Genomic DNA, 12,177 nt, shown 5'->3' on the forward strand with positions numbered 1-12,177 from the left:
GATCGGTGATCTCAGTGAAGCAATGCAGGAATCCAGGAAGACGACGAGGAACAAGAAGAATCCACAACAAGGAAGCCACGAGACGAGCACGGAACAGGGAACACACACCGGGGAAGCCACAACGATCTGACAACGTGAGACACCAGTTACTGAACATATAAAGGGACAAACAAGTGGTAACAGCTGGTGCTGCTAATCACTGGTGATCAGCGGCCACGCCCACACACAAACACTCACGAGACGAGAGAGAGACAGTGAATTCATGAAACGTGACACTGCTGCTCTTCTTCTACTCATTTTAAAAATGTTCCCTCTGTTCATTAAAGCGCAGGTGGATGGTGGCCAGACATCACAAAAAAGCCAAAACAACCCTGTTAAAAAAGCAATATAATACAACCATCAGAATCGGATGGTGAAATTCCAAAAGATGTCCACCTCTAATACTGAGCTTTGATTCTGTAAAACTGCCAAAGTGCCTTCTGTGTGAACTCAAACAAGATATCAAGTCCTAGTAATATTCCCATTATTAATCCCAGAACAAGAGACAAAGGTGGCGATAAAGACGCAAATAATTTCTACAACTGGAAGTAATAAACATCCAGCTACTGTGCCACTTGCCATCAGCATAGATGGCAAAATAATTCATAAATCGGTAACACTTTACAATAAGGTTCATTGGTTAACATTAGTTAACTACATTAGTTAGCAGAAACTAATAATGAACTGGACTGATACAGCATTTATTATGCTCGATGGTGTTTTAAGCCCCCAATGGCTCCTTGGAGGCAGCTAACCCTACCCTCAACCTTAAACCTACCCATCCCCTCGCTGCCTGGAAGGCGCCATTGGGGGCTAAAAACACCAAACACCATTTATTAATCTTTGTTCATGTTAATTTTAACATTTACTAATACTTTATTAAAATCTTGTTAACATTAGATAATGCACTGTGAGCTAAAATGAACAAACAATGAACAGCAGTATTTTTAATAACTAACGTTAACAAAGATTAAATACAGTAACAAATCTATTGCTTATGGTTAGTTTATGTTAGTAAATACATTAACTAATATTAACTAATGAACCTTGTTGTTAAGTGTATAATTCCCATAATACTCTGTGATGAATGGATATGATATAAAATACTTTTTAGTAGATATTTTTTTCTTCCTGAAAAAAAAAAAAAAAAAATTACTTTTAACTGGAATTTGCAACATTTCACCTGTCAGGATTACACCCTCAATCAGTCCTCAATCACCGTCATCATTCACTCCGCCCACTCGTTCACAATCACCAGAGTTCTAATCACCAGCTCACCCTTCATAAACTGCACTCACCCCTTCAGTCCTCGTCTGGTCTTGTCTCTAAGGCCCTGTTTACACGAGAACGCTCGCGGGTGAAAACGTAAAAATATTTTATCAGATGTGCCTTTCGTTTAGACGGCGACGGCGTTTTTGGGGCTTAAAAACGCAAAAAAGTGAAACCACCCTCCAGAGTGGAAATCTTAAAAACGCTCCACCGTCGCGTTTCCGTCTAAACGGTAAAAACGCAAAAGTCTGCTAGACAGTGAAGGCACCGATCAGTGCTTCACATTGCCACCTAGCCGCCTGGAGTGCATACTACATTGAATTGCACACACTTTTGCGTCACCGTATGCACGCAGATTTCCCCCCCATAACGCTCGTCTAAACGCAGAATAAAAAGTGATCACTTTTGCGTTTTCTCTTCAGATCGTTTCCGTGTAAACGTAGCCTAAATGGACACACAGACTCACCTCTCTCATCCCGTTACTTACCTGTATACCCGACCTTCTTCAGCCTGCTGTATTCCGCTCCAGATCCAAGTCATCGTCACCTGCAAGAGAGACATTGTTACTTTACAGCTAAGTCTTCCTAAACTATATATGTCTATAATCTGCTTACTCACCGTTATCTCTGGAACCGATCCATTCTGCTGAATAAATCACATTATATACTTACCATCCTGTTTGCGTCTTGTCTGAAACCTGACAGAAGACCAGAACCAAAGATGCAGAATCCTTCGGATTCCGGAGAGGATCATCCACCGGCGAGTCCACCTGTCGCCCCCACAACCTGCCCACAAACAGCATCACTATCTGCACTTCCGCGTTCATCGGCTACTTCGTTCACTGTCTCTGCCAGTCCCATGGCCCGACCAGCGAAATTCACCGATGAGGCGGAGGACTGCAGTGGGTTCTATTTCGCTCTATTTCACTATGCAACAACATCATTTTACCAACGACTCAGCCTGTGTTGCATTCATCATCTCCCTCTTGTCCGGACGAGTACTGCAGTGGGCGCAATCGCTATGGAATTCCAATTCCGATGCAGTTAAGTCAACGGATCAATTCATTCAACATTTTTTTGTTTTGTTTTTTTAAAAAGTTTTTGGCCAAGCAGCAGCCGATCTCTCCGTTCATGACCAGCTCTTCAATCTTCAACAAGGAGAAACTTCCGTGAGTGATTATGCTCTTCAGTTCCGTACTCTGGCGGCATCTAGTGGTTGGAACGAAGCAGCGTTGATTACAGCTTTCCGTCATGGTCTTAATCCCAATATTCGACAACTACTTGTGGTCTACGATGACAACATGGGAATTGAGAATCTTATCCAAAAGACCATCCGCGTTTCTCAGCGCTTATCTGCCTGCGATCAATCTGAACCCACTGTAAGTCTTCCGCCCTCGGTTCCATCAAGCACTCCTCCAGCACCCGAGCCCATGGAGATTGGTTCCTCACATCTGCCTACTTCTGAACGCCAAAGACGCATACTTCATCATCTATGCCTATATTGTGCTTCAGATAAACATCTCCTCAGCACTTGTCCAGTTCGACCTCCTCGCCCAGCGGTAAGCTCCATTCAAGTTCATCCTAAAATTGAAATGTTGAATCGTACTACTGTGCATCTCCTGACCTCCCGTGCTTCTGTCTCAGCACAAGCCCTCATCGACTCTGGCTCTGTGGGGAACTTCATTTCCACAACGCTTCTCCAAAAGTTGAATCTCCGTAAACGCCGTAGTCAGCAAGATCTTCAAATCCATACCATCCTGGGTAAATCGCTGGGCAGAGGTCACATTCGGTATCATACTCCTACGTTAACTCTTCGTATTGGATGTCTGCATTCTGAGGAAATCCCTTTTATGGTGCTGGAGGAGTCCACCGCTGAGCTCATCCTGGGACGCCCGTGGCTGGTACAACATCAACCGACCCTCCACTGGAAATCCGGTGAGATCCTTCGCTGGGGAGATAACTGTCATTCATTTTGTCTATCTTCAATCAAGAAAAGGTCTTCATCATCGCCCTCTCAGTCAAGATCCAAGGTTCCTGTCTATTCCACCTCCGTCGAGAGTCCCGAAGCTCTACAAGAAGTAGAGAATCCAGTGGAGTACCGGGCGTTCCAGGACGTGTTCAGCAAGAAGCTGGCGACCAAACTACCACCTCATCGGCCATGGGACTGTGCTATTGACTTGCTACCTGGAGCTACTCTACCTAAAGGACGTGTTTATCCCCTGTCTATCCCGGAGCAGAAGGCCATGGAGGAGTATGTGGAGGAAGCTTTACAACAAGAGTTCATTCGTCCATCTACCTCCCCTGCCGCTTCGAGTTTCTTCTTTGTGGGTAAAAAGGACGGAGGCTTGAGGCCGTGCATCGACTACAGGAACCTCAACTCTCAGACTGTCAAATTCAGCTATCCCCTTCCTCTGGTCCCAGCAGCTCTGGAACAGCTGCGCGGAGCCCGTATCTTCTCTAAACTTGATCTCAGGAGTGCCTATAACCTCATTCGTATTCGTCATGGAGATGAATGGAAGACAGCGTTTGTGACCCCTTCAGGCCACTACGAATATCAGGTTATGCCCTTCGGGCTTTCCAACGTCTTCCAGGGGTATATGAATGAGATCTTTCGTGAATACCTCAATCGCTTTGTCATAGTGTACATCGACGACATTCTCATCTACTCATCTACCCTCTCTGAACATCATCAACACGTCATCAAGGTACTGGAAACATTGAGAAAACATCAACTGTACTTGAAACTGGAGAAATGTGAGTTCCACACCACCACTGTTCAATTCCTGGGCTACATCATCGACCAACATGGCATCCAGATGGACCAGAGGAAGGTGGAAACCATTCAGAACTGGACAATACCATCATCCGTAAAAGAACTTCAAAGATTCCTTGGTTTCGCTAATTTCTAATCGAAGATTCATCAATAACTACAGCTCCATCAGTGCAACACTCACTTCAGCTCTGAAAGGCCGGCCCAAGTCTCTGTCCTTGTCACTCGATGCCATTCAGGCTTTCCAGCACCTCAAAGAAGCCTTAACGACCGCTCCGATCCTCGCTCATCCCAATCCAGATATTCCATTTGTCGTCGAGGTTGATGCATCTTCCACAGGGGTTGGAGTGGTCCTATCTCAGTGGCAGGGTGAGCCTCCCAAACTCCTTCCTTGTGCCTTCTTCTCAAAAAAGCTGTCCCCGGCGGAGTGTAATTATGACATCGGCAATCGGGAACTGCTCGCTATCAAACTAGCCCTTGAGGAATGGAGGCATTGGCTGGAGGGAGCCAACCATCAGTTCGAGGTCATCACCGATCACCGCAACTTGGAATACCTCAGAGAAGCTTAGAGATTGAATCCTCGTCAAGCCCGTTGGGTCCTCTTCTTCACTCGATTTGACTTTATAGTCACCTACCGACCTGGGAGTAGAAACTGCAGAGCAGATGCTCTCTCCCGTCTCTATCATCCTTCCACCGACGATCAGACTCCGGAACCCATTCTCCCTCCAGCCGTAATCCTCAGCCCCATCCTCTGGGATATCGATGAGCAGATCACCCAGGAGAACCATCGCCATCCTGCTCCGCCGGGAGGTCCAGAAGGGCTCACCTACGTTCCCCAACATCTGCGCGCTGCCCTTCTGGACTCAGCTCATACAGCTCCGGGCTCTGGACATCCAGGCGTACCCTCTCGCTCCTCAGTCAACGGTACTGGTGGCCGTCCATCTCCAGGGACGTTTCCCGTTACATCAAGGGATGCTCAGTCTGCGCCATCACCAACGTCCCTCTTCTTCCCAGCCGTCAAGAGCCGCCTCGGGAGGGGGGGGTACTGTCTGGGTTACACCCTCAATCAGTCCTCAATCACCGTCATCATTCACTCCGCCCACTCGTTCACAATCACCAGAGTTCTAATCACCAGCTCACCCTTCATAAACTGCACTCACCCCTTCAGTCCTCGTCTGGTCTCGTCTCTAAATGGACACACAGACTCACCTCTCTCATCCCGTTACTTACCTGTATACCCGACCTTCTTCAGCCTGCTGTATTCTGCTCCAGATCCAAGTCATCGTCACCTGCAAGAGAGACATTGTTACTTTACAGCTAAGTCTTCCTAAACTATATATGTCTATAATCTGCTTACTCACCGTTATCTCTGGAACCGATCCATTCTGCTGAATAAATCACATTATATACTTACCATCCTGTTTGCGTCTTGTCTGAAACCTGACATAATTTCTTTAAATGAGACTGAATAGTGTTTTTTTCTCTCTCTGCTCTGTGTCATTAGGAAAAAATCATTCTCGAGCTCTGAATCCTTGAAGAGTGACCATTCAAAAGGTGGTGGACCGAACTCCAGCAAATTCCAGTTAAAAGTAGAAAAGAAGGCAGTTACGACTATGAATGGATGGATTTAGGTTGGATTTGTTTTTGCATGAGTGACATCATTGTCATATTTCCTGACACTAATGGACCCACTGTCATGGCATATGAAATGATTTGGCCTCAACCACATTTAAATGTAATTGTATGGGCACATATTGTTGTTGTTCATTACTTCTTTCAAATATCATACATTAGTAAGGCTTTTTGCCATCAGTGCAATCATTCATTTCAATGTTGTACCTAAACACCTAATACAGACAGTGACACAAGTGTGCCACAACTTAAAGTCAAACATATATTTACAGTGATCTTTCATTAATTAAACATTCTTTAGTCACATAACAAATTGCACATTGTAAAGTAGTTTTCATAAAACCCTGTCTCCATGACAAATTTATTCAAAAATAAATAAATTATTAAACTTAACAAAAGCAAAGGTCTTAAGCCCGGACACACCAAACCGACGACAAAGAACTATTGTTGATGAAAGCCGACTATGTCGTCGCCTCGCATCGCCTGCATTGGGGGGAAAAGCTGCACTTGAACACACAGAGAGAACTACAGCCGACTGTCAGCTACAATGCGGTTACAAAGTTGTAAATGAGACAACTGTCTATTTCTGAAGATATATTCATCTATATTCGTCATTCAGAAAGGGAAACTGACGCTGCCGGCTGCAGATACACAATCCATAAACAAAGCAGTGAGTGCTTGCCGTTTTGGATATCAATCCTGCTAAACATTTTCTTTATTCCACTCCGCTCATGTTAATATTGAAATACTCGCCACGGAACACTCAGGTAAGATGATGTTATATTAGAACAGCCTTCTATCTGTACCGTTTTGACTTCTTTGCTCACTGTTTTGCTATTATTCTCGTGCACTGACTCGTTCACTAAGCTGAACAGCCAATCAGAGTTCTCTCTCTCACTGACGGCCCGACACCGATTCAACATGTCAAACACGCCGGCTTGGTGTGTCCAGGGCTTTAAAGTGACAGCAGCCTAATATACCTGTTGCTGCTTGTGTCAATGTTATTCAAACAACAAAAGAAAATCACTCACTGCTCTTGACTGAATAACTTCAGTACCTTTAATAAGAATCAATGTATATTAAAACCATACAGTGAGTATATGCAGTATTTTAATATTAAAGGGGAGCTATTATGCCCCTTTTCACAAGATGTAAAATAAGTCTCTGATGTCCCCAGAAGTTTTAGCTTAAAATACCCAACAGATAATTTTTTACAGCATGTTTAAATTGTCACTTTTTGGTGCTCAGAAAAACGCGCTGTTTTAGTGTGTGCCCTTTAAATGCAAATAAGCTGCTGCTGCACGGCACAGGGGGCGGAGCTTCATGAGCTTGCGCTCAGTCTCTCAGGACAATTTCATCTCACGGAATGATGATAATATCAGAAACTCTCAGTAACGGTGTTCATTTCGACCCGGAGTCGGACAATAATGCCTACAGAGTCAGAGTGTTGTATGGAGATGGAACAGGTATAGTTTAGTTTAATAAGGTTATAACATATTTGTCATCTGCTTGTAGGCCTATGTATTTACTATTAATAGCCTACAAGTCTGCTGTTTCACACCAGGTCCGAATGATGATCAAAAATATACTGATGAGTTTAATCAAGTTTATTGTACATCTCACAAAAGATGAAGCGTCAGTTTTACTCCAGAAAATCACCGTAAGAGCTGAATAAACACAGTATAAGAAGTGCGTAACTTAAGTACATAAACAAATTTCGGTAGAGTTGAGGGAGCATTTTCTTTAAAAACAAAATAATTCCACCTCGTCTTCAGCGGCTGCCTCAGATTTCGGGAGTAAATAGAGAGAGCTATGTGGATTAATATATCCAGCCACACAGCACCTACAGCGCTTGGGAGACATTCTCGTCAGTGCAGCAATGGCGGATGTGTACAACTCGCTGTGAACTCGATCAGGGCGGGTCTATGTTAAAACGGCAGTGTCTGTCTGTCAACACTCGTGGGCGGGGCATTCCATTACTGCCGTGATCAGTACATTAGGCCTATCACTCCGGAGACTGTAAGATGGATCATGAACAGTTGGTACAGATCCATCCTCGAGTAACAACGGGAGTAAATGATGTCCAAACAGCATGCAAAAGTGAATTTTGCATAATAGGTCCCCTTTAAATAGTGCTTGATTATCATTATATAATCCTTGATTGACTGAGGTTAACAGTGTGCGTTCAGATATTTAAAAAGCTGTGGCATTTTACAAAGACAAGCAGATTTGATGGAATCATATATATATATATATATATATATATATATATATATATATATATATATATATATATATATATATATATATATATATATATATATATATATATATATATATATACAGTGTTTCCTCTATGTTGATTAGTTAATGGCGGCACGGTAACATTAAGGCTCTACAGTGCGACCATTTCACTCGCATTTGCGCCTAAATATGTCTGTGTGCGACCATGAAAAGATATTTAGGCGCACTTGTGCGACTGACCCGATCGAAGATTTTTTTTTTGGCGGCCGCCAACGCGAATTTTTGTCCCGCCAAAGTCTTATTTGACCGGTGTGTAATGTAGATAACCTGCTGCGCTTGTGACAGCTGGGCGCATGTTTAAAAGAACGAGAGAGAGAGAGCGAGAGCGCGCGCACTCTCTTTGCGAAGCAAGGTTCCACGTTTTAATGAATGGTTAAACGACTGATCTTTCCAACACTGAACTCACGAGACGTCTGAATCGGTGTATAACAGATCGGTAACACTTTACAATAAGGTTCCATTTATTAAACTCTAGTTATAACTACATTAGTTAACATTAACTTTTAATAAACTGCACTTCTACATAATGTATTAATCTTTGCTAATGTTCATTTCAACATTTAATAGCCTACATTATTGAAATCAAAAGTTGTATTTGTTAACATTTAGTTAATGCACTGTGAACTAACATGAACAAACAATAAACAGCTGTATTTTTATTAAGATTAATAAAGATGAATACATTCAGTAACATGTATTGCTCATGGTCCATGTTAGTAATAAACTAATGTTAAATCAAACCATATTGTAAAGTGTTTCAAAAAAATAATTTACAGAACACCTTAAAATAAGAACGTAAGGTGTGCTTACCCCCTTTAGTACAGCCTATATGGTTAGCAAGATTTAGCCTTAATAAACTACAGCATTTACAACTGAATGGTAGCCTATTCAATTGTAGATGGTAGAAAATAAGACTATTAGTTAAAATAAACTTTCTAATGCTACTTTTTCTCCCTGCTTTTTTATATTGATATGATTATATACCAAAATAATCTATTAAAGAAGGATTTTATCTTACAAAGCTATGAAATCCAGAGGTAAAATCACAGCTTTTTTTTTTTAAAAGTGTTGGCCACCGAAGACCATATTTGACCCATGTAAAACCCTGCAGGGCCAACAATGTTTGTGTGCGGAGTGCAATTTTTTTTTATGACAGCCAGTGTAATTGTTTTTCTAAAACTGAAAATATTTAATGTTCATAAGGTAAACTTTTGTCACACAATGTGGCACAGTAATATTGTGTCGTTAAAGGGAAAAAAAAACCCTTTCAATTGTATGTGCTCCAAAATTTTTTGGGGGGGGGCGGTGGTTGTTCAGACAGACCTGCCCCCACTGCTAAAAAAAATCCTAAAGGAAACACTGAGATATATATATATATATATATATATATATATATATATATATATATATATATATATATATATATATATATATATATATATATATATATATATCAGTCTGGTGAGTAAACTAAAAAATTGACTAGCCAATGGCGATTCTATTGCCAAGGTGTGTGTAGACGGTTGCAATTATATCTAAACAAAACTCAGTAACCCCCACTACAAAACCTGTGGAGCTTATTGTATTACTGAAATAATATTTTGTATGAATATTTAGCATGCATATTTATTTTGTGTTATTTCATCACGTCTCACCTCAGTGTCTTGAGTTGACAGTTTTGATCCTGTAGTAAATCACTGAGCTCCTTCACTCCTGATTGTCCAGGATCATTTCCTGTGAGATCCAGCTCTATCAGGTGTGAAGGGTTTGATCTCAGAGCTGAAGCCAGAGCTTTATAACCTTCTTCTGTGATACTGCAGTCTGAAAGTCTAGAAAAAAAGAGAATTTATAAAATTCATCAAGTTATTATTTTATGATTAATATATTTAAACATATTTCATACTGTTGGGGAGTAGTTAGCTACAGTACAAGTCACAATACCACTAACATTAACTACATATTTTAGTTTCTGGACAGTAGCTCAGTTACTTTAAAACATTTTAGCTTTTCCAGTAGCTAGCTACTTTTTCCAAGTAGCCGTGTAGCGCGCCTGAAAGCTACACTCCGTTTTGCATTCTGATGAATCATGAGCCTGTAATGCATTGAAGCAGCAGAGTCTTCTTCTTACTAGATAAACTACATTTGTTCATTACCATCATCTGTTGTTACATCATGCATTTTGTGACTTTACAGTCAAACAAGAGATTGTCTGATGATTATAAAAAGGATGAACAGGAATGGATATTTCACGTGAATCGGCTGTAATTTATGCAAACCAAAGATTAAAATTCAGTCTACATTAAAGACTTCAAGCGCATATGGAAGGTGAATAATAGCTTTTTAAATGTACTACTTATCCTGCTTTATTGAACTCTAAATCACAATAATGAACCACCAAAGATTAATCTGTCCCGTTAGTTTTGTAATGAACCTAAAAGATCACTAATCGAACTGAAATAAAATTGCAATCTAGTAGTAAGCTTATTACTTGGCAAAGGATGGTTGCGGTGGGATTTCAAGCAAAGCGCGAGCAGCTCATGATTTGCGGCTCAGAGCGGCTCTTTTCAGTAAATAGCCTACCGCATGTGCTGTGAGTTTAACCTGCATTTTTGATTACTCCTGTGTATCCAGGTGAGTTTGCATACATTTTGTTCTTGTATTGATGTTACATTTGTAAAAATGTTGCACTTTGACAGTAAGTTTGTGACATAGGCTATATTTTTTGTGTGTTTTGGATAGTTTACAAAATCAAACAATTGGGACACTTTTTTCCATTGAAATGACTGGGAAAAATTGTCCCAGTCAACCTGAATTCACCCTACTCACTGAAACCATAATTGCATTACAACATGTTGTTTTAAACCCCCCAAATATTTTATTTACAACATTCTTCATTTACAAATATTCAGTTATTTGTAACAATGTCATTGTAAAAAAGAAGGTTCAATGTTGCTAGCTACTTTTTAATAGAAACTTGTAGAGTAGCTACAAGCTTGAATGTAACTTTACTTTAACTTTTGAGCAGCTTGTAGCTCGTCAAACTACAGATTCAGAGTAGCTTCCCCAACACTGCTGTTAAAACATAAACTACTATAAAAAAACATTCAAGTTAAGTGGAATCAAACAATAGTTAATTGAACTCACCTGAGTTTCTCCAGTGTGCAGTTTATATTTTCTAATCCGTTCTGGAGTTTCTTCACTCCTGAATCCTGCAGATTATTGTTGCTGATGTCAAGCTCTTTCAGACTGGAGTTTGATCTCAGGACTGTAGCGAGAGCTGAACAGCTTTCCTCTGTTAGACCACACTTACGCAGCCTAAAATGATGAACAGAAGAGGGAGAATTTACAAACACATTTCCAGAGAAGTTGGTACATTTTGTAAAATGCAATAAAATCAACAGTCTGTGATTTGTTACTTTTCTTTAACCTTTATTTAACTGACCTTTGAGTACAAAGAAAAGATTTCCAATGTTTTCACTGACCAACTTAATTGTGTTTTGAAATAAATAAAAAATGTGACGGCTGCATCACACGCTAAAAGAGTTGGGACTGAGGCATGTTTACCACTGTGTAACATCATCTTTTCTTTTAAATAAACTTTTTAACTGTTTGGGAATTACAGTTTTGCAAATGGAATTTTTGCCTAATCTCACTTGTTACAAGACTTCGGCTACTAAACAGTCCATGGTTGTTGTTCTCTGATTCTCCTTTTCATGATGAGCCATACATTTTCAATAAGAGAGATCTGGGTCCGTATTCACAAAACATCTTAAAGGGCACTTATCATGCCCCTTTTCACAAGATGTAAAATAAATCTCTGATGTCCCCAGAGTGTGTATGTGAAGTTTTAGCTCAAAATACCCCACAGATCATTTTTTACAGCATGTTTAAATTGTCCCTTTTTGGGGCTCAGAAATACATGCCGTTTTTGTGTGTGTCCCTTTAAATGCAAATGAGCTGCTGTTGCCGGCAAAGAGGGCGGAGCTTCAAGAGCTCATGCTCAGTCAGGACAATATCATGATATAATATCAAAAACAGAAACTCTCAGTAACGCTGTTCATTTCGACCCGGAGTCGGACAATAATGCCCACAGAGACAGAGAATATATGCTTTATGGAAATAAAACAGGTATGGTTTAGTTTAATAACAGTTATAATGTATTTG

At 40.7% G+C, this 12,177-nt stretch overlaps 1 protein-coding gene across 2 annotated transcripts in view; it reads right to left on the bottom strand.

Annotated features, from left to right (window-relative positions):
* LOC308694903 (uncharacterized protein) overlaps positions 1 to 12,177 on the bottom strand; it is a 182,547-nt gene that overhangs the window by 88,901 nt on the left and 81,469 nt on the right. For both annotated transcript variants that reach the window (XM_081372713.1, XM_081372714.1), the window contains 2 exons: positions 11,158 to 11,328; positions 9,669 to 9,842 (listed from right to left, as the gene is read on the bottom strand). In XM_081372713.1, the coding sequence (XP_081228839.1) occupies positions 9,669 to 9,842; positions 11,158 to 11,328 (345 nt within the window). The remainder of the gene's footprint in view (positions 1 to 9,668; positions 9,843 to 11,157; positions 11,329 to 12,177) is intronic.

This window comes from Scardinius erythrophthalmus, assembly GCF_964197995.2.
Source record: "Scardinius erythrophthalmus genome assembly, chromosome: 8".
Taxonomy (NCBI): domain Eukaryota; kingdom Metazoa; phylum Chordata; class Actinopteri; order Cypriniformes; family Leuciscidae; genus Scardinius; species Scardinius erythrophthalmus.